This window comes from Lithobates pipiens, unplaced genomic scaffold, assembly GCF_037356315.1.
Source record: "Lithobates pipiens isolate NorthernLeopardFrog02 unplaced genomic scaffold, aLitPip1_a1.2 Scaffold_19, whole genome shotgun sequence".
NCBI lineage: Eukaryota > Metazoa > Chordata > Amphibia > Anura > Ranidae > Lithobates > Lithobates pipiens.
The window spans coordinates 244,993,428-245,017,486 of record NW_027507764.1 but is presented as its reverse complement, the minus strand read 5'-3'; the positions used below and the strand labels follow the sequence as shown (position 1 = coordinate 245,017,486).

The 24,059-nt window shown below is 45.7% G+C and overlaps 1 protein-coding gene across 2 annotated transcripts in view; it reads right to left on the bottom strand.

Annotated features, from left to right (window-relative positions):
- Positions 1-24,059, bottom strand: part of EXOC3 (exocyst complex component 3) — a 344,012-nt gene that overhangs the window by 130,936 nt on the left and 189,017 nt on the right. For both annotated transcript variants that reach the window (XM_077491872.1, XM_077491873.1), the window contains one exon: positions 6,758-6,868. In XM_077491872.1, the coding sequence (XP_077347998.1) occupies positions 6,758-6,868 (111 nt within the window). The remainder of the gene's footprint in view (positions 1-6,757; positions 6,869-24,059) is intronic.

Below are 24,059 nucleotides of genomic sequence, written 5' to 3'. Positions count from 1 at the left end.
TGTGCCACCTATGCAGTGCCCCATCAGTCGGGCTAGGCCACCAAACTGTCACATGACATTTAAAAAAAGTATCTGTATCGGCGAGTACTTGAAAAAAGTATCGGTACTTGTACTCGGTCTTAAGTGGTATCGGGACAACCCTACTGGTAAGTAATCATGGTCTTTGTGACAGGTTGTCTTATTATTTCCCTACTTGGTTATTAGTGGGACAAATTAGATATCTGTCTATCCTTGACTGTAACTTTACCCCTGTCATGGAGTAATTGCTTCCCTGGCAGCTAGGGGAGGAACTCTACTCCAGCAATGCCACTCCTGAGTGGATATCCCCATCACACCACTTGACAACTTTGTGGGGATGTATCAACTCAGGAATAGCCTCTCTAACACTTTTCCTTTACCCTGCTTCTCCTTGTAACCTACCATTGGCACTTTCGCCTCCATGTCATCAGCCTCCTGTATATTGGACAGTAGAAACTAAGATAATAAGGGTAACACATTCAAGTGAATGGCTCCCTATTGTTTTTGTCTATGAAACTGCACTGTGTGCTATGCACTATAGTTCATCTTATTAAAAGCCAGGAACCAGTGTCAACATAACAGGAAACCCTGTCATAACCTTGCCTACAAAGTTGGGCCAACTAGGGGTAGAGGCTTCACACGTCACAGTAGACATACCCTCAAAAAGGTATATACAGGGTCTAGGGAACCACAGGGATGGACCACAGCCCTGGATCTGTATATACAGCTAACAACACACGTGGCATACAGTGCCTGAAGCAAATTTTACAGGCCAGCTACACACAGTGGGGGTCCAGGTAGAGTCCCTAATAAAAAAAAAAGGGGGGGGGGGTATGATTTGGAAACTGCAGGTAGACTACATATAATTCATGGTCTATCACAGGGGTAGGCAACCTTTTGAGCACAGTGTGCCGTAAAATGTTTGCAAAGAAATTGAGCGTGCCGATTTTATAACAAATAAAATGTCAACGTCACACACTCAACCAAGAAAAGGATTATTTATAAAGTAAATGCTGTCAACTACTTGAGTTATAGTGACAAACATCCTGTACTCTCACGCCTCAGATCAGCCCCAATTCCTGCACCTTCACACCTCAGATCAACTGTACCCCCCTGTAAATCTGTTTCAACACTGTACGCCTCTGCTCATGTTGCACCACTGTACCCCCCCCGTACATCTGCCCCACCACTGTAACCCCCTGCACATCTGCCCCACCACTGTAACCCCCCTGCTCATCTGCCCCACCACTGTGCCTCCCTGCTCATCTGCTCCACTGCTGTACCCCCATGCTCTTCTGTCTCACCACTGAGCCACCTTCTCGTCAGAACTAACATTGAACTGATCTTCTCACCCGGCCCACTATTATAATACCCTTTCTCCTCTGCCCCACCACTGTACCTCCTGCACATCTGTCTCACCTCTGTTCCCCTGTCCCACCATTGTAACCTCCTGCTCATCTGTCCCACCATTGTACCTCCTTTCTCCTCTGCCCCACTGATGTACCCCCCTGCTCTTCTGTCCCACTTCTGAACCTCCCTTCTCATCTGGCCCAACATTGAAACCCACCTCCGCTCATCTGTCCCACCACTGTAACCCCCCTCATCTCTTCCACTACTGTACTGCCCTGCACATCTGCCCTACCGCTGTACCCTCTCGCTCTTCTGTCCCAGCGCTAAACCCTCCCCCCCTCATCTGCCCGACCGCTATACCCTACTGCTCATCTGCTCCACCGCTGTACCCTCATCTCGTCTATGATATGCAGAGTGTTGCATGGAAGCACCGATGAGACACATCTGTTCTGGCACATTAATTCCAGCAGATTCGCCTCTTGCATCCAGCCCATGTGCTTGTATGTGATGTCAAATACAAGCATCTGGAATGGATGCACAATGATGAGCTCAGACCCGGGGCATTTTCTAAAAGCAGTGGACCTATGTGCAAGATCATAAGTTGGGCCCTCGCAGCTGATAAAAGCGTGGTGCGGAGCGCCCCTGCAAAAGCAGGGTGTGATATTCATTGCGCTGAATTCTGGCTGTGGCTTAAAGGGACACTGAGTGATGGGGTTAAGTAGTAAGCGACGCAAAGGTTCAGGAATGAGTCACACAAAGTTCAGATGTCAGGTGTAAGTGATGCTGAGTTCAGAGATCGTGAGTAGGTGATGCAGAGGATGGTAGGAGTAGGTGTTGCAGAGGTTGGTAGTAGTAGTAGATGATGCAGAGCTGAGGGGTCAGTAGTAAGTGACACATATAATAGATATATATCTATATAGTTCCCAGAAGCTCAACAGTAATTCCACAAACTGTCACCTGATTGTGTTTCTCAATCACAGTGAAATCCCTTCTTTGAGATTGGTAGTGGCAACTAAGTGCGCCATTTTCCTGCAGACGGTGGGCAGGGCTAGCAGGACTGATTGGCTTTAGTAGTGACCAATTACAGTCCTCCTCCCCCTCCTGGAAAGTGGGAACGCCCCCGCCAAGCAGAGCTGCACCCAATCTCTTGCCGATCACAAAAGCTGACGATCACAGATACAGCAAAGTTATAGAACCAAACAATGTTTCCCATCTTTTACAATGTGTGGGGGCATAGTGCCTCCCCCTCAATGTAGGTGGGGCGTGGGGAATTCTGAGATTGGAATACATTAGTGAGGCAGAAGCCGTGTCTCACAGACACTTCACTGCACTGCTCTGCTGATGGGGAGGGAGCCGCATGCCGGCAAGAGGCTTCACGTGCCGCCTGTGCCACCAATGCCAGGGGTTGCCTATTAGTACAAGCTGTGTGTTGTTTATGATTAAGATAAACACTCACACAAATACACACTCACACTCTGAGAACCATTATCAGATGATTAAGAGAAAGTCTTAATAGCAAAAAACTGGGTATTGCACAGAGTGGCCCGAACCTCCGCTTCTGTGGTCCCCCACCGGCGATCTCGGCTCCTCCTCTGTGTGCACCCAGAGCAAGCCACTGGCAATGGGGCAAACCTACAGGCTTGCTCCGAAGTCAGGCTGTGTACATCTATAGACACACACACAATGCAGCTCAGCCCTTCCCTCCTCTCCCTCCTCACAGGATTTAAATGACAGCAGCAGGAGCCAATGACTCTTGCTATTGACTCAGGCTTGGTTCACATGAGCTGCATTCGGCTCACAGCAGGGGGTCCGACTAGTGCTGGTTCACCACTTCAGGTCTGATTTCAGCCTGAATTTGTTCTGCAAAACAGACCTGCTGCGGAGATGTGAACCACCTCTATAGAGAGCCTGTCAAAATCTCCTGCTATTGCGAATCGGATGCGGCTATCATGCATCCAATTCGCAATGGTGTGAACCCAGCTTCGGTGTCCTGTGAGGAGAGGAAAAGAGACCAGCACTGCTGCAGATGGGCACAGCACTGGATTATTACATGACTCAGGGAGGCGGGGGAATGCATTAAGGAAAAAATGTCTCATCTTGTGCAGCGACTTATATATTTATTTTTTATAGTCTTGTAATTTTCTCAGGCTTGTATAGAAAATCTTTTTGCCATTGGTTTCAGAATGAAACCAGGTTTCTTTGAGTGAACATTTCTCAAACAAATTCTGTTGGAAATGTTTGCACAAGTTGTTCTCAAATACAATGGGAAAATAGATATTGTTGTATATTGGCTCAATTTTATTATTTTTAAAAAACAGTAATTTTCGGCCTAGTGTATCCTTTATTTTCGGCACCAAAATTTCCATTCGGTGCACTCCTAATATCTGGCTAAATGAGTCAATTGGGAAACGTATGCATTTCTAGCTGCTCCCATTATTTTTAGGTTCAAAACTTTTATAAAAAGCTACATAGTTAAGTTGAAAAAGACACAAGTCCATCTAGTTCAACCAATAAGAGAGGAAAAAAATAAATATATATATATATATATATATATATATATATATATATATAATACAATCCCATATACACAATCCTATTACCCACAGTTGATCCAGAGGAAAGCAAAAAACCCCAGCAAAGCACGATTACAGCTGTGTAAATAAGGGTCAACAATAGCATGACCTTTTGACATATATGATCTATGGCATGTTTAATGCAACAGTGCCATTTAAAGGGTGAATTGGTAAATGTTTCATCCATAGAAAGTTAAAGTGGAAGTCCACCCCAACACTAAAATTCTCCCCCTGCAAACATTAATGTGAGCTTAGTTCAGCCTTATGCCTCAAAATGAAAAAAAAAAACAACATCGTTTTTCTACCTTTATTTTGCAGTATCCAGTGCCGTCACATGGCTCTGCAAAATAATTTGTTTGGTCCACGATATACTGCGAGAAATCTTGAGGAAAAAACAAATAAAAATCTATTTCAGAAAATGTCCAGTTTACTGTTGGGCTGCACACCTAGCTGTGCAGTTAAAGGGGGGAATTGTAGCTGACCCTGAGCTGAAAGGCAGCCATAATGTGTTTGCCAGGACATTGGGAAGGTAGGTTTGGTCCCAGATTCTTTGGGGTCCAGTGCGGGGATCCAGTACTGGTCCTTGATCCTGTGCCTTTCTTCCTGGGGTCTAGAGCAGTAGGGGTTTATGGTGCTGCAGGTTTTATGATCTTGTTATTCTTATTCTTTTGGGAGAGGCTGCTTCCTCTAGTGAGAAGAAATCCGGGAACAGAGATTAACCGTTCTGTAATCAGGAGTGACTGGCTGTGATTAGACACAGTGGATCACGTGGTTAAACGGACAATTTAATTTGCGATTTACCCTGATCAAGGATGGTCTGTCCTAGGGACACAGCTCATTACGTATTGTCGCGATACCTGCATTTGCGGCACATTCTAAAGCACATCATATAAAGTCCAGTCAGGATGGGAGACACCCCGTCCGACCGTCAATCTGCTATTGGCCAAGCGGGATATGGTTAAATAAGCAACTCTACCAGTTTCAGAACTCATTTGTTTAAATCTAGATTTAAAAAGATTTATACCAATTTCAAACTGTATTCTAACTTTATATGATAATGAAAACTGTACAATAGTCAGTGGCGGAATTATAGGGGTCGCCAAGATCGCCATGGCGCCCAGGCCCCTTGCTGCAGGGGGCCCGAGGGCCCCCCGTACTCTTCGATAGGAGGGAAGGCTGAGAGGAGCTCACGATCATCAGCCGAACGGAAATCAGCACTGTGCGGGAGCTCCTCACATTAGGCTTAGTGAAAGCAGTGTGTGCTCTTTGTCTCCCCCTAGAGTGCAGTACCCGGCAGGAAGAGCCAAGGTAAATGTCTGCTATTTTTTTTAATAAGCCTATCTACAGTATTTGTGTTTTTATGTGTGTGTGTGAGCATGCTTGTATGAGTGAACATGCTTGTATGTGTGTGTGTGTGTGTGTGTGAACATGCTTGTATGTGTGTGTGTGTGTGAGCATGCTTGTATGTGCATGTGTGTGAGCATGCTTGTATGTGCATGTGTGTGAGCATGCTTGTATGTGCATGTGTGTGAGCATGCGTGTATGTGCATGTGTGTGAGCATGCGTGTATGTGTGTGTGAGCATGCTTGTATGTGCATGTGTGTGAGCATGCTTGTGTGTGCGTGTGAGTATGCTTGTGTGTGTGAGCATGCTTGTATGCGTGAGCATGCTTGTATGTGTGTGTGTGCATGCTTGTATGTGTGTGTGTATGAGCATGCTTGTATGTGTTTGTGTGTGAGCATGCTTGTGTGTGTGTGTGAGCATGGTTGTGTGTGTGTGTGTGAGAGCATGCATGTATGTATGTGTATGTATGCATGTGTGTGCATGTGTTTATCAGTGGCGGTGCATCCAAAAGGGTGCACAGGTTCCACCCCCTCTATGACCAATGGATAGATTCATGCATAGCATAGCATGAATCTATCCATGGCCACCGTTGCCACCCCCATATTTAGGTGTCTGGTCCCTTTTGGGGTGCCGGCTGCCTGAATTACAGCGGCGGGGGGTGTTTTTGCAGCACCTGATTAGAGCCATGGGCTATAATAGGCTTCAAAATAGGTGAACTGCGAGCGCCATGCTTGACGCTCACAGTCTATCCAGGTGTGTTAGAAAAGTGAATTAATATTCACTTTCCTAACACTGAACCGCCTCTCCACCAATCAGGTGTGTGGGTCTTTTACCCATCACCGATTGGCTAAAACGATAGACACAGCTATTGGACGCCCATCAGGAGGAGAGGACGGGAGATGAGGATGGCAGTAGCTGCATGGAGGACCCCGCTCATGGCCGTTACCCGCTGCCCCACCAAGACAGGGTAAGTGGCAGGCAGACAGTGAGCGGGCGGTGGGGATTCACAGTGACAGCATTTGATGGGCACACCAACAGCATTTGATGTGCACAGTAGCAGCATTTGATGGGCACAGTGGCAGCATTTGATGGGTACACTGGCAGCATTTGATGGGCACAGCGGCAGAGTTTCATGGGCACAGTAGTGACATTTGATGGTACAGTGGTGGCAGTTTGATGGGCACAGTGGCTGTAATTGATGTTTTTTAAATCGGTTCCTTTATATGCAGCCACCCACTTGGGACTGGGCTCTGGTGTTCCACCATGGGGCTCAGAGAAAAGAGCCCTGTCCGGAGGTCGGGGGGAGGGGGGCCCGCCATGGTTTCCTGCATCGGGGCCCTGAAGGTTCTAGTGACGCCACTGACAATAGTGTTCCATAAACAAAGTATTATCAGTGTTTCATATTTTTTGAGTGTTGTTCTCAATAACAATGCAAATTATACCTCTGATGCTAGGCAGCAATATATACTTACTTAAAAGTTTGGCAGTTGTTAATGATGGCGATCATATACTGAACGTAGCAAGCAGGAAGTTGTCGGTTTTTCAGGTGTTCTTCCTTATAGAGCTGCGCTTGTTCACGGTACCTGTGGGCATCAGATTTTTTTTTTTTAGACAATTATAAAGAAAACATGCCATTAAGTCAGACTGAAAAAAAAAAAAAAAAAAAAAAAAAAGACTTGTCAATGAAGCTTACACACGTATTAAAAGCCTCAACCAAACAGAAATCCACATTTATCATGAGAAAGCTGAAAACAAGTGGACACCAAGTGATCAGTCTAGTGTTCTTAATAGCTATTCACTTAAAAACATATCCATGTCTATGCAAGTTCAGATTCAGAGTGGAACACCAAAAAAACACATTTACTCCCCAATGGACATAAAAATAGCAATAAGATTTTTTGCACTCACAATAGAGCTGCGCGATTAATCGTTACAAAATCGTGATCTCGATTCACCCCCCCTGATGATCTCTCCTGCTGAGAGTAGGCAATTCTTTCATATAAACAAGTAGAGAGAATATCTGCTCACTTTCTGTCAAAAGAAAGCATCCCGGGCAGTCTGCCAAGTTTAGAACTTAAAACATTGTAACTAATGCCGCGTACACACTATCAAACAATCCGGTGGAAAAGTCCGGCGGACTCAAGTCCGCTGGACAATCCCCCCGTGTGTGAGCTCCAGCAGATTTTTTTTTACCCAAAAGTCCGGCAGACAATACGACCGTGTGTGCGCTAGTCTGCCATACTTTTGAAATGAACAGACTTTTCCTGCACAGAAAAAAGTCTGTTCATTTTGACCGCGGCTCCAGGTGGCCGGGACCAGCGAATGAAGCGTCGCTGGCCCTGTCACCTGGTATGGACTTAAAGGGGAAAAAACGGTGTGGGGGTCCCCCCTGAAGGTCCATATCAGACCCTTATCCGAGCACGCAACCCGGCCAGTCAGAAAACGTGCGAGCGCCCCCCCCCCCCTTCTGAGCCATACCAGGCCGCGTGCCCTCAACATGGGGGGGTGCTTTGGGGAAGGGGGGCCACGAGGCCCCCCCACCACAAAGCACCTTGTCCCCATGTTGATGAGAACCAGGGCCTCTTCCCAACAACCCTGGCCGTTGGTTGTCTGGGTCTGCGGGCGGGGGGCTTATCGTTATCCAGGAGCCCACAGATATCGGCCCCCCACCCTATGTGAATGAGTATGGGGTACAATGTACCCCTACCCATTCACCTGTGAAAAAAATTTAAATAAAACACAACACACAAGGGTTAAAAATAGTTTATTGCACAGCTCCGGGGGTCTTCTTCCATCTTGGGAGGTCTTCTCACTGGACTCCTCCGCTATCTTTTGCTCTTTTGCTAGCTCTTTTACTAGCGGAGGAGCCCGGCGTTCTGCTTCGCCACCATCCGGGGGTCTTCTTACGACTTTGGGGGTCTTATCCCCCTCTTCGGTTCTTCTTGCCGGGCCTCCGCGCCTTCTTCTAGCTCTTTTACAAGCGGTGGCCGGTCTTCTGTCGCCGCTGTCTTCGTCGTTACCGCCTTCTGTTCTCTTCTTGAGCTGTTGCCTTGTCACTGTCTCTGGCCACAATGACAGGCACGCGGCGACTTATATAGGGACATCGCCGGATGATGTCCCACCCATTATGATGTCACAGTCCCACAGGGTGCTGGAAATGTGACATCATAATGGGCGGGGACATCAACATGTCCCTATATAAGTGGCCGCACGCCGCGTGCCTGTCATTGTGGCCAGAGACAGCAACAAGGCAAGCAGGGAGGTACCTCCATATATCAAGAAATGGGAACGGGAAATAGGCACGAGGCGTAATAAATATAGATTAGGAAAAATATGGAGAATGACACGTGAATCGGCATTGGACACTAAGATAGTGGAAACAAATTACAAATGCCTAGCAAGATAGTACCTTACCCCGGATAGAGTGAGAAGTTATCAACCTGAGACCTAATCAGAGTGCTGGAGAGGGTGTAAAATGCAGGGCACGATGCTGCATATATGGTGGGAATGTCCCACCATAAAAGAATATTGGATAAAGACCATAGAATTGATAAGGAAAATAACTAACGAAACTACTCCTCTCGATCCATGGGTCTGTCTGTTCCATGGGACAGATAGTCCGATGAGACAATATAAAACCTCATTATTACCAACTCTACTAAATGTAGCTAAGGGGCTGATCCCAAGGAATTGGCAGAGACCAGAAAGCCCCAAGATAAGTGATTAGATAAATGGAGTAAATTATACCCATAAAATAGAGTGGGAGCAAGATAGAGAGAGGGAGCGGGGAATCGAAGTGGAACGGAAAGACAAATGGAAGGAATGGGATTGTTTCAAAAACTCTTGGAGGTACGTGTCAATGTTATCACCTCTTTAGACCTACCCACTTCCTCCTAATTATAACTTTTGTCCACAGGCCTAATAAAACACCCCTTATCTTATGTATAGAAAGAAAAACACAGAAAGAACAGAGGTAATCTCAGGAGAAATACTGTCTGCTCTGGAAAAAAATTGGCGTAGTTGTTTTTAAGGAACACAATATGACGATACTTGAACGAAAAAATTGTATGGTCTAGTATCAGAAATAAGCCTTTACTGTGCCAATGTCGCAGAGTTACAATATGCCCAAGAATGCCTTGACATACTTCACTGGGCTTTTTTGTGGCATTGGCAAAGTAAAGGCTTCTTTCTGGCAACTCAACTATGCAGATCATTTTTGCTCAAGTATTGTCATATTGTGCTCCTTAAAAACAAGCACACTGTATTTTTCCAGAGCAGCCTGTATTTCTCCTGAGGTTACCTGTGGGTTTTTCTTTGTATCCTGAATAACTCATCAGTTGTGGCTGCAATCTTTCTTGGTCTACCTGAAAAGTGATTGAACAATATTTACTGGCAAAGTTAAGGCTTTGGATATCTTTTTATATCCCTTTCCATCTTTATAATGTCCCATTGTACCTTGTTATGCAGGTCTTCTGATAGTAACCTAAAGGTATTTATTTATTCACAATATAACACACAAAGAAAGGACAACACATCACTGGCACATAAGGCACTTAAGGGCCTATAAGATCAGGTATCTACTAACATTCGATAATTGGATACATCGTGCTAAAAACAAAGAAAACCCCCAACATTCACACACACACACACATTCATACCAATGCCACATATGACCCCCCATCAGGGTCACATTCCCAGAGACCCCCAATTTGGCGGAGAGTTCCACGCAACACATTATCTGGCCCATTTGTTGCCGTCCATCAGATCAGTATTTCTAAGTTAAATTAGTGGAGAACACCTATTGAGTAACCTGCGATGAAAGGATATCCCCACAGAAGTCCTCAGACATTCAACCATGGTTTCCCTTTTCTTTGGTGAATTTCATAGGGCATGCCCTACTCATATATCAACTTAAATTTGGATAGAACCCCATGAACAATATGAGAGAAGGCATGTGCCGAAAGGGGGCCAGCATCCCTGCAATGCAATAAAATAGTGGTGTGAGGTATTGGAAGATGAAGCTTGTGTTCGAAAAAGGCAAACAGATCCTTCCATTAGGATGAGAGTCCAGGGGAGTACCAAAACATATGAAAAAAAAATTCAGCAATCAAGTCACATCACCCTGACCCAATCCCATCCTAACCAGCTTAGCTGGTGTGTAGTGTAGATGATGTACAAACTTAAAATGGATCAACTGGTCAGCAGTGCTGATTATATCCTGAAAGCATATCTCAGTAGCCTCCTCCGAATCCTCCTCAGAAAGCTCAGGCATTATCAACAGTCATTTGCGATGAGAGTTCTGGAAAGGGTCGGTCACCATCAACTGGAGACGACCATAAATGGTCGTCACCAGTTTGGAGATTTCTGGAAACAAGAGGTCCTCAATAGAAGATTCCATGAGCCCAATGGTCAATAACGCAAAATGCGCCTGAACGACATGCCATAAGAGATATTTAAAGAAAATAAACTTATTTTCAATGTCATGTTTACACCTAAGTATGTCAAAAAGCACTAAATTATTATCCTCAACGATATGGGAAAGGTGAGTAACCCCAAACTGACCCCACCAGGGAGAATCCAGGTGACCAAAGAGCTCAGGGAGATTAGGATTCCTCCACAAGGGGGTCTGTGGCAACATATCCAGAGAGGCCTGTGTCAAAATCCCCCCGCCCCAAGCCACATATTCAATGTAAACAGGAGAGAATTTTAAGCCCCCGAATCTCCTTGACCTATGCAGCTTGTCCCTGAGAGGTGGAGGGTCCAAAGAAGTCCGACAGAAGCGCAGTGGTGGGAGTTTAAGGGTCAGACCGTAACCAAGCATGTACATAAATGAGTCGGGAGGCAATACATTCTGCAAATTTGGGCATGCCAGACCTCCCACGGCCCTATCCGGTTGCAATGAGGACTTGGCCATACGGGGCTGGCTACCGATCCAGAAAAGAGAGGAGAGGGTAGATTTTTTTGTTAGGAAGATCATTCTGAAGATATTTATGCGGCCAATTAGATTGAGGGGCAATGACGTTCAAGTACGAAGCCTGACCGCCATCTTTTTGACTATGGGAGTAATATTAAGTTCTTCTTATCTAGAGAGATCACCATGTATTTGAATGCCTAGGTATTTAAAGGATGATGTTAATTTCAGTTGTGACCTCTGTAGGTATTTAGTGGAGATAGAAGGACATATAGGAAATGCCTGCGATTTCTCCCAACCCAACTGAAGATCTGAAACCTCTCCAAACTCCTCCACCACCTGCATCAACTTAGTAAAGGAACTCTTTCAACCGTCCAAGTATATAATGGCATCTTCCGCATAGACAGAGAGCTCTCCTCCACCAGACCACAACAGATGCCCCTTATCTCTGACGTCTGCCACATTGCCAGAGCCAAGGCTTCAATAGCAATAGCGAACAGAAGTGGAGAAAGAGGGCATCCCTGCTTGGTACCCCCCTGCAGGGAGAACATGGAGCTATCCCTATTGGTGCAGACTCTGGCCCATGGATCAGCATATAGCAAGTGAACCCACTGGACAAAGTGTGAACCAAAACCCATCCATACCATAGTTTCCCATAAAAAGGACCAATGCACAGTGTCAAAAGCTTTCAACGCGTCTAAAGAGAGAACAAACCCAATACGCTTCTTGAGTGATGCATTATGGACATGTAAAAATAGCCTGTGAATGTTATCAAAAAGTACTCCTGCCACGCATAAAACACGATTGGTCAGGAGGTATGAGAGATAGAAAATGCATGTGATGGGGAGCGCTAATATACTGTCAATAGTTATCAGTGAATGGCCATGTGAACAATGTACTAGTAAATCCATCTATAAATATAGGTGCCTTGATTGCGTCTATTAGTGAAAAATCTCTAATAATAAAGCCAGTGATAAATCAATATACTGCGTACATATGGTAAATGTGCTAAATAATGGTATATATATCAGCCAACAATGTATTCACAACATATGCTGAAAAATTGTGATCCAACAGTGAGTTCACACCACAGCTGCAAAAAACGAAAATTACAAAAAATGTCTTCCACTTTTAAGATCCTTTTCACACCGAGGGCGTTTTGCAGGCGCTATAGCGTTAGAAATAGCGCCTGCAATCCGCCCTTAAACTGCTGCTCCGTTGTCTCCAGTGTGAAAGCATATGTTGTGAATACATTGTTGGATGATATATATACCATTATATAGCATGTTTACCATATGTACACAGTATATTGATTTATCACTGGCTTTATTATTAGAGATTTTTCACTAATAGACGCAATCAAGTTGCATATATTTATAGATAGATTTACTAGTACATTATTCACATGGCCATTGACTGATAACTATTGACAGTAATTTAACGCTCCCCATGACATTTATTTTCATATTGCACTAGATATATTATATCTAGGTAGGGGATTAGCAACTTAGCATATAAATTTATTAGAATAAATTTTTGTGGCGCAAGGTATCAATCACACATCGGTATGAGAGATAGAATAACTGTCTGGAGTCTGAGAGCAAGAATGTTTGCCAGTATTTTTGCGCCATTATTCAGGAGAGATATGGGACGATAGGACCCACATAGCAGCTTATCCTTGTCAGGTTTGGGTAAGACGACAATAAGTGCGAGTCAGGGAGTTTCCTAAGGAGGCTAGGAGCCAAATCCTCTATTTCTGCCTGATACCATTCTGATGGGAGGCCATCTTGACCTGAAGTTTTACTTGATGGCAATAGACGGATGGCCATAGTTACTTCCTCCAAACATAATAGTATTTTTATAACAGCTTACCTGTAAAATCCTTTTCTTTTTTTTTTTCAAGTACATCGCGGGACACAGAGCTATGGTAATCACTATGTGAGTTATAGGCCACCTTCAGGTGCTGGACACTGGCACACCCTAAACAGGAAGTTGCCTTCCTATATAACCCCTATCATACCAGGAGTACCTCAGTTTTGTAGCAAATCAATACACGTGTATACTAGAAAGAGGGGTGGGACCTCTGTGCCCCCTGATGTACTTCAAAAGAAAAGGATTTTACAGGTAAGCTGTTATAAAAATACTATTTTTTTAATTGTACACCACGGGACACAGAGCCACAGTAATCACTATGTGGGATGTCCCATAGCAATGCCGACTGAGGGGAGGGAGACACAACAGAATTAGGGCAACACAAGACTAGAGGAGTTAAACTGCTTCCTGCAGCACACTGCGCCCAAAGGCGATATCCTCATGCCTTTTTACATCTACCTGATAGAATCTGGTAAATGTATGGATTAAAGACCAAGTTGTGGCCTTGCAGATTTGAGCCATGGAGGCTTAGTGATGCACTGCCCACGGAGCACTAACAGCCCTAGAGGAGTGCGTTTTGATTTGAGAGGGTGGAATCTACCTCTTTAAACCATAAGCTTGAATGATTACTTGTCGAATCCATTTAGAAATAGTAGATTTCGATACTGCCTGTCCTCTTTTAGGACCTTCAGGCAATACGAAAAAAACATCAGTTTTCCGAATCTGATCAGTCGCCTTTAAGTAGACTTTGACTGCTCTCAACACATCAAGAGAATGTGGCGATGTTTCCTTGTCAAAGAGGACCAATGGAATATGTCGTATCAGCTCAAACAAAAAGACAGTTTTTGTAATGCCAACAAAACTAAATTCAAATCCCAAGGGTTCAGGGGTGACCTAACTGGAGATTAAGCCGTGTTACCCCCTGAATAAAGTTACGAACCAAAGAATGCAACGCAAGCGGTCCTGTCCTTAGAAAGTACTCAAGGCCAGCTTTATATCTCACCCCATCTGCAGAAAGTCAAGGATTCTACCTATGACCTATTTCCTGGGGTGCCAACCCCTGGATTCACACCAGGAGACATATGTTTCCCAGACTCCATAATATATAATTATGGATCCGGCTTCCTTGCATTAACCAAGGTAGATAGCACTGAACCTGACAGCTCACGCTTCTTCAGTATGGACCTTAATAGCCAAACTGTTAAATTTAGCGTTTGTAAGGTAAGATGGAATACCGGACCTTTGTGAGAGAAGGTCTGGACATGGAAGTAGGGTCCATGGGACCCCTACTGCCATCCTTATGATCTCTGCAAACCAAGATCTTCTGTACCAAGCCAGGGCCCACAAGAATCCCCAACTTCCCTTCCTGTTTCATTCAGCGAAGATGTTGTGGACACACGCAGAAAAGGAGGGAATGCATAAATCAGTAAAACTGATTCCATGGGAACACCAAAGTACCTGTTCCGCATGCTAGTGGATCCTTTGTTCTTTTTTTTAACTTTCAAAACGTTCCTTTATTGAGACATAATCAATACAAGATACGTTTGTCCAAAATGGACCAAATCGAGACATACAGTACAGGTGATCTGCAATCAGCAAGTAATTAGTATAACGACACATCAATGGCATCCCGTTTCCACAGAGTAACCCCCTTGCACTCGGGGGTCGGGAGGTCAGCATCTTAATCACCTAATCGTGATCTTACAGACAGGTAACGACCTCCACTTATGCTGTCCATGGCTGCCAGACTCTAGTGAATTTCTTGGGACAGTTCCTGTTCAAGTATGTTAACTTGTAGAGAGGGAGCACTGCATTAACTGATCTCTCCCATGAATCAACTGTAGGGGGGGAGGGGGCACTCCATCTCAAAATAATGTCCCTCTTCGCATAAAAGAAAAAGGTAGGACAGTAGCAGCTTAGTGCATCTTGGCCTCTGATCATCGTCCTGGATTGCCAGAAGCGCCAGTTCCAGGGATACAGGAAGATCCAACTGAAGGCGACCATTAATAGTCTCCACCACCCCTGCCCAATACCCGATGATTTTGGGGCAACTCCAAAACAGGTGGAAGTAGGATCCTACGTCATTCTGGCACCGGGGACAGTCTTGTGATCTCTGTGGGTAAACCTTATGAAGCCTTTGGGGGGTATAATAGTCCCTGTGGAGGAATTTAACCTGAATTAACTTCTCTTTGGAAGAGATTAGTAAAGAGGTACTATTAGCTAAGCAGTCGTCCTAGTCCTCCCTGTCCAAGTCAAGTATGTCCGCCTTCCACCTGTCCCAGAGCCTCTCTAGTTTGGTGGAGTCTCTTCTCAGTAGGTCCAGGTACAATGCAGACAAAGGCTTCTGGAGTTCCTCCTGGGCCAACAGTTCCTCCACAGGGTCCATAGTATGGTTGGGTATCGCCAGAAACTGCGCTTGGGCGGCATGTCGCAGCTGGAGGTACTGAAAGTACATCCACCCCGGTAGTCGGTGTTTACCCTGGAGGGACTTAAATGGCAACAGAACACCCTCTGAGATAATATCTCCAAGCTTAATGCCATACCTAGCCCAAAGGTGTGGTTCTGGAATTGTCCTAAACTGTGAGAGGTTGGGGTTTCCCCATACGGGACAGAATGGTGACCAGTTTTGGGGGCGAATAAGTCTCTGTCTAGCCACCGTCCAAGCCTGAAGGGTCGTTCTAGTAGGACGCGGAAGGCTGTCGTATGCCCTATGTCCCCTATAGACTAGGTTGCCCAGTTCTTGGAGCAATCCGAGAATAGCTGCCTCTAAGCACACAGCTGCATTCTTCTAGGAAAGCACAAACCACCACCTGACCGAGACCAGCATGGCCGCACAATAATAGGTCCGGTACTCTGACAGAAACAACCCCACATAGCGGACAGGTAGAGCTAAGGTTGAGCTAGCCAGTCGTGGAGTCTCTCCCCCCCAAATAAACGTTCCCAGGTATGTGTCCAGTTCTATAAAAAAGGAGTTAGGAATCCAGACCGGCTGTTGCGGAAGATGTATATAAACTTGGAAAGAAACAGCATCTTCAACAAATTTATGCGGCCCATGAGGTTTAGTGGAAGGAAAGCCCAGGAAGCACACCTAGTCCTAAGTTGGGACGTGATCGGGTGCAGAGTCAGGTCCATGAAGCTGGTCAGATCCCTGCTAATTTGGATACCCAAATACCTAAATTGGTCAAACCAACATAGCGGTATCGCCCTGTCAGAGTCGTGGGCCTGGGGGTCTAGAGGGAAAATGTTTGATGTTTAGACCAATTAACACGTATTCCGGAATACTTACCGAATGTGTCAAAAATCTCTAATACAGCTGTTAGTGACTCGCCCGCGTCTTGCAGATACAGTAGCGTTTCATCTGCATAGAGAGTTTTTTCTTCAAGGGGGCCCACCCTTAGTCCCTTCACCCTGTCCGAATTAATGTCGCCAGAGGTTCAAGCGCCAAAGCGAACAGGGCTGGGGACAACGGACAGCCCTGGCGTGTGCCCCTCTGTAAAGCAAAGGGCTCCGACAGCCTGTCATTAGTTCGGATTTGAGCCAAGAGCGTCCGATACAGCATGTGTAGCCACCTGATGACTCTAGAGCCAAAGCCAAACCTTTTCAGCACCTCCCACAAAAAGACCCAGTCCACTGAGTCAAACGCCTTCTCAGCATCTAAGAAGGCGATGACTCGTTTACCACTGTTTTCGTGTGTCATAGACATATTGAGAAAGAGGCGTCGTATATTGATATTGGTTCCCTTCCTGGGCATGAATACAGTTTGATCCGGATGGACTACCTCCTCCAGGGCCATCGACAACCTATTTGCCAATATTGCAAAAATCTTGGCGTCGACGTCTAGGAGAGAGATTGGCATGTAGGAGGAGCAGTCCAAAGGATCTTTACCCGGTTTGGGAATCAAGACCACGACATCCTCAGGCATGGAATCAGGGAGTGCTATAGAGTGCCACAACCGAGGGGACAGCAAGTCCTGATGTTGGGAGAAAAATTTGGTCGGCAGACCGTCCACCCATGGGGTCTTTACACCTGGAGCTGGGATATAGCGGTATGAACCTCCTCCAGGGTGATATCAGCCTCCAGGTTGAGACACGCTTCATCCCTAAGTCGGGAGAGGAAAATCAGCTAAGTACTAAGTAAGCTAAGTAAGGATAACTCCTGAGGAGGTTAGTCCACCCAGGAGGTGTACAGGTGTCTGTATTATTGGGTGAATCTAGTATTAATGTCACTAGGTGATTGCAACAGGTCCCCCTCTGAGTCTCTGATGCTACCAATATGGGTAGTGGCAAACTGGCCCTTGGCTAACCACGCCATCAAACGACCACTGTTGTTGCCATATTCAAATATTTTAAGGGCTGTGGCAAGGAGTGACTTCTGAGTTGCCTCCACTCTACACAATGATACTTGTCACAGCACAGCACAAATTGTCATACGTCACAAGTAACCCGGGCCGGGGTCTGCCACATACGCTTCCTCCCTCACCTTGGCCTCCTCCTCCAACCTCTCTAGGGAGTGCATAGATCTCTTACGAGCTGCAGAGATGCCTGTCACGTACTCTCCCCTGGTCCAGGCCTTGAAGGCATCCCAGGTGACCAGAGTAGCAGTGCCAGCTTTTTCTATCCAGTAGTTAGACAGCCCCTCCTGCACCGCTTTCTGGACTCATCTTTCATCCAAAACCTAGAGAGCCTCCACAGCCTTTCCCCCAGGGGAGCAAAAGATACCTTGAGTAACAATGGGGCATGATCTGAAATTCCCCTAGACAGGATGTCAACATTGGTGACTTTCTTGAGCATAGAACAGGAAGCATTCGAGACAGAGTTTTGAATGCAGCGGAGTGGCAGGTAAATTGTTTAGTACCAGGATTGCAGTGGCACCATTCATCTGTCAAAGCGAAAGAAGCGGCCCATTCTGACAAACTGGCACCCAGGAGACACAGCGTGTAATCTATCCATGTCTGGCTTGGAGATCAGGTTGAAGTCACCCATTACCAGAATGTCTTCCACTCCATATTCTATCACCTTCTGCATAATTGTGTAAAGTAAAGCCGGATCAGCCTGGGGAGGGAGGTATAGCCCCACCAGAACACATGGGTTGTTAGCAATAAATGCATGGAGAAGGATAGGACAGACCTGGGGGGAAGGTCTAACACTCAAAAGCTGGAAGGGTAGTTGTTTACTTATCAGGATGCTAACCCCCCTGGAGTAAGTGGAATACGTTGTATGATAATGAGACCCAACCCAGGCCTTTTTGAGGCTCCGGATTCAAGACCCAAGGAGATGGGTCTCCTGCAAAACACAGATGTGCGGAGAATACTTTCTTAGATAGTTAAACACCAGAGATCTTTTATGGGCAGAATTCAGACTCTGCCGATTCCACAAAATCACAGGTATCTGGGCCATGGCAGTCTGAGAGAGCAATTGTATATCGTGTGATGGAATGTGGGTGGAGCCACTCCAATCCCTTCAGGGGTCAACCGGTCAACACCGGTTATCCCAGCCCCTCCCATACTGCATGTACAAGTGATATCGAGATGATTATGCAATAAAGGAACAAACAGAACATTTCAAACTGAAAACTGTAGATCAAACCCAGATATATAACCAAAACTTGGTCAGCAACGCCTTAACCTGCCCAAAGGCAACCAACGTCTGGGAGGCATGCGTGTATTTCCCAAGTATCCGCAATATAGCATCTTCAGTGTTCCAACAGTAGGTGTAAATAAGGGAGGAACAGGTTAAGCTCCAAAATCATGGCTATCGAGGGAGCAAACAGAGTACCCAAGAGATGCTGCTATGTCATTGTAACCAAGTCATATAGTTCTCCTGGACAAGCCAGGGGCTTCAAACTTACTCCTTGCTGTATTAACAGATAAGAATGCAATAACCAAAAGACAAAAAGTACCATAGGCAAGCTACCCCTTATGTAACTTATAGGCAGGCTAAGCCATCAATGAAGGAGATAGCGGCCAACCCCATGCTAGCAGACAGGGATAAATCACCAGTATCAAAGTATACGCAACAGCATGCCTGCCGACATGATGCCTCCACCTAAGAGTCTGGCAGAGAATGTATGATTGTGTGGTTCTTGCTTGCATGCTGCCAGTCAACGGTTAGTATGTGAGTATGTGAGGTATATCCGTGAAAAGAATAGGTCCGTTAAGTTTCCCATGGGTTACCGCATCATTGTTAAATGGGTAGTAACATCTTGAAACTGTTAGACCATGGAACGTGGTCATCAAGAAGAACATGTAGCGTTACTGTAGCTCTGTGAGGGTTTTCACCCCTGTGGGGGTACTACAGCCCCACAGAAATTCACCCCTGCGGAGGCACCGTTTCCAGCCAGCATGCGGCCCCCCTCGGGGTGGTAAAAAAAAAGGACCGTCTCCCCATCAATCATCCGCAGCTTGGCGGGGAAGAGTACAATGTACTTTATTCCTTTGGCATGGAGGCCTGCCTTAATGGCATCGAACAAGCACCTGAGCTTTTGGGTTTCAATGGAAAAGTCCGGAAACAGCAACAGGTGATTGTTGCTGTATGTCAGCTCCCCAGCAGCTCTGGCCGCTCTAAGCAACTCATCGTGGTCTCTAAAATAGAGGAGACGCTTAATAAAGGTATGGGCAGGAGAGCCTTGTGGGCCTGGTTGCGGTGGAAGTCTGTGCGCTCTCTCCACCATAAAGTATGGGGATAGGTAAGCCGCCGGGAGGAGGGAGCGAAGCAGCTCCTCCGCAAAGACCGTGGGGTTCTTACCCTCCGTGCCTTCTGCCAGCCCCACGATACAGATGTTGTTCCATCGACATCTGTTCTCGGAATCCTCGGCCTGGTGTTCCAGCAATTTCACCTTGGATTGCAGAGTGTGGATCGCTCCCGTGTTCTCCCCCACTGCTTCCTCCACCAAACCGATGCGATGTTCGGCCATCATCAGCCTGGAGCGGACTTTATCCAGGTCTTGCCTAATAAGACCCACATCCATCTGCATCTCCTCAATCTTGGATGTGAGGGCCGCCTGGCATGAGGCAACAGCCGTTTGGCAGATGGCGATTGCTGCCATGACCTCTGGGATACCGGGGGGAGAGGCAGCCAGTCCTTCCCGCGTGTCTGTTTGAGACGCCATGTGGATGCGATGCGGCCGCTCTCTAGACTGCTGTCTATCGGGACTGGATTCTGGCGGTATATTCTGGGGGAATTTGAGCTTCTTACCCCCTTTGCCTCGACCGGAGAAGGAACTATTCTCCCGGCAACAAATGCTGGCAACTCAAAATAGACCGCCTGTCAAATTTCTATCCCTAGATTGAAAAACTGCCGATAGGCAAGGAACATTGTTTTCTGCCCAAGATAGGATACAAACCACCCTTCTCTGGGCCGCACAACTTCTTGTGCCCCCTTGGTGATTGATATAGGTCACTGCTATGGCATTGTTGGATTGGATCCTGGCAGGATAGCTCCGTAAATGAAACATCCAGGCCTTCAAGACCAAGCGCTCTGCCCAAATCTGTAGAATGTTACTGGGCAAGGTAATTTCTGATCACTACTTTTGGACAGTTGCCTCTCCCAGGGCTGCTCCCCAACCTAAAAAAGGTTGGCGTACGTTGTTACCACTTCCCAGGTAACTGTAGGAAGGAATTTCCCCTTTGCAGATTTTATTAACCATAAACTGAGGCTCCGGCGCACCTTTGGAGTCAGACACATTGGAAAATCTCGAGCTGGAGCGCTCTTGTTCCAAGCCGATGAGATACTGTTTTGCAGCAGTCCTTGAATGAAACCACCATCTTTTCCTCATGCAAGCTGAATAGAGGGATTCATCTTGCTTCGACCACCTTAATCAGTTCCTTTATGGCGCTGATCTTTGCCTGGGGCAAGAAGATCCTTTTCTGGGTTTATCTATGAACAGACCCATAACCTCCTTAATGGCTTTAAGGAAGATTTCTCTAGGTTGAGAAGCCAACCTAGGTATTCTAGGTAGTTGAATGTGGTGACCATACTTTGGCTAAGCGGGCTACCGACTGGTCTATCAAGAGCCGATCGTCTAGGTAAACTATAATCGTTATACCTTGGCCCATTAATCTGGTTAGAGGAGGGGCTAGAACCTCTGTAAACACTCAAGGTGCAGTAGCTAGACCGAAAAGCAGAACTACAAACTGAAAATTAAAGAGGAAGTAAAAGGCATTTTTTTAATGCAACCTGCAAGGCAAAGGCATAATGAGCTAGTATGCATATTAGCATACTAGCTCATTATGAATAACTTACCTGAGAATGAAGCCCCCAAAGCGGTCCTCCGCCTGTGTGCCGCTGTCCGACTGTCTTTTTGTAATTGTGTGCTGACAGTAATTGGTATATGTCAAAATCCTTGAGGGACCAGTTTAAACAGGTGCTCAAGATTATCCCTACTCAGCAGGCCTAGGATCTGGCAAGGTCCTAGTAGCTTTATGTTGGCAATAGACGCTATGAAAGATTTTATCTTCAGGCCTCACGCCTTTCACTGGGTTGGTACATATGCATAGTATACTATGGTTGAAAAATTGGTCAGCTGAAGCGTCATAAAAACAAAAAAAACTCCTGGCTGGTTTTCCTTTTTGTGGTGAACGTCTGTTTGGGATATCTTGGATAATTCATCCAAAGAATTTCTATTGGAAAGGTACTCTATTTAATAAAAGGAGTACATTTATTTCATTTAAACAAGCTACTTCTCCAGTGTCAGGGGCATCAGCCTCCAGGCAGTCACGGCGGCTCCCACTGTCAAGTTCAAGAGGTAATTCTCAGGGTCAAGCCCAGGGACAAAATAAACTACTACAAAATCTTAAAGTGGTTGTAAACCCTTACAAACCACTTTGACCTACAGGTAAGCCTTGATTAAGGCTTACCTGTAGGTCCAAGAAATATCTCCTAAACCACGGTTTAGGAGATATTTCTTGGACCTACAGGTAAGCCTTAATCTAGGCTTTCCTGTAGGTCAAAGTGGTTTGTAAGGGTTTACAACCACTTTAAGATTTTATACCTTGAAGTAGATATTAATGGTGAGCGGGGAAATATGCCCACAGAGGTATGCACCCTTGACGTCAAAAGTTCTCCTCCTTGTAGGATGGAGACAACTGATTGGATTGACTCCATGCGAAAAAGAACAGATATCCAGGAATCAGTTTAGATTCTTGAGATCCAGAATGGGTTTGACATCTCCATTCGATATTGCCGTAAAAAAAGGTTTGAATAAAACCTCAACCCCAGCTCTTTCATAGAGACCCGCATGACCACTCTTTGCCAAAGGATGGTCCAATGCTAGAAAGACTTTATCTCCGGATCTTTAGGAACGTTTGATCTAAGAAAACAAGGAGACGGGAACTCTTGAAACCCCAGATTGTACTCTAGAGCTTTTAAAGAAGCCACCCATCTGCCTTGACATTCTTTCAGCCAGACCCTTGAAAACTGCAGAAGCCATGAGCGGGGGTACCCCCTCATAAGGAGGCTTTAGTATCCTGTTTGTAGTTTATTTTGTCCCTGGGCTTGACCCTGAGGATTACCTCTTGAACTTGATGGTGGGAGCCGTCGTGACTGCCTGGAGGCTGATGCCCCTGACACTGGAGAAGTAGCTTGTTTAAATGAAATACATTTACTCCTTTTTTTTAAATGGAGTACCTTTCCAATAGAAATTCTTTGGACGAATTATCCAAGATATCCCAAACAGCCGTTCACCACAAAAAGGAAAACCAGCCAGGAGTTTTTTTTGCTTTTTTTTAGGACGCTTCAGCTGACCAATTTTTTTCAACCATAGTATACTATGCATATGTACCAACCCAGTGAAAGGCGTGAGGCCTGAAGATAAAATCTTTCATAGCGTCTATTGCCAACATAAAGCTACTAGGACCTTGCCAGATCCTGGGCCTGCTGAGCAGGGATAACCTTGAGCACCTGTTTTAACTGGTCCCTCAAGGATTTTGACATATACCAATTACTGTCAGCACAGGCTGAACACTCAACCTGTCGTCAAGAAAACAATATATGTTGTTTTTTATTTTTAATAGGAATTCCAACTCTATCTGTTGGATCCCTAAGTATTGAGCATTGTCTGCCGTACAAGTCAAACTTTTAATCAGAAGATATAGCAGCGTCAATTGCTGGTATCTTCCACCTTTAATACATTTTTTTCCTCCATAGGATAAAGTGTGAAAAACATTTTAGGAGGGAAAAAATGCTTATCTGGGTGATCCCACTCAGAATACATAAACTTTCCCAACAAAGAATGGACAAAAAAGGCATGCACAGCTTTGAGAAGGCTTTAGCAAATCCAAAACAAGAAGTGGACACTCAGTTAAGGGTAGCATAAAATGTGGAGCGGACCAATTCCGTAAGGAATTGCATCCACAATGTGAAGCTGATCCTTCCGCACATGACCCCTCTTCATCTTCTCCCGCCCCTAGATCATCAGATTGAGGGTCCTTGGGTAATGGAATGGAACCTGTCGCATTTTATCCCAATCTGGGATGCGATTTAAGCCACTAACCTTTATCCCATGCTATCATGGCTGAGGAAAAAACCTTTTTAGAAATATAAGCAGGGGCTGCAGTGTTGTAAACAGTTGCAGATATTCCATGGCCCCTGAAGGCTCACTGACCAGCCACTGGCTCTCAGGGGAGGATGCCATTGTAGAGATGAGTTTTAGGCTTTCAGAGCTTGAGGGAGATCCCTTTAGCCCTATTTTGGGGTGTTTCTACCTCCCCTTCTGACCATAGCCTGATGCATAAATGCAGAGGTACCATCATAAAAATCGCATCCACTGCTTTGGGCAATAGTCCAGCCACTGCTGCTGCTATTAACACTCAGCCTGATGCGAACAGTAAATGTGTCAATAGGAATGCCTGTGTCACCAAACCTCTTGATGCCCCTCTTTGCTCTTGTGTCCCTGTCAGGAAGAGTTCCATCCGCTGGTAATATCTGTCATTTGGCATGCAGTACTGAGGTCCACCAGCAAGTGTCTCCTGGCAGTTTGGAACTGTCATGCCCCGA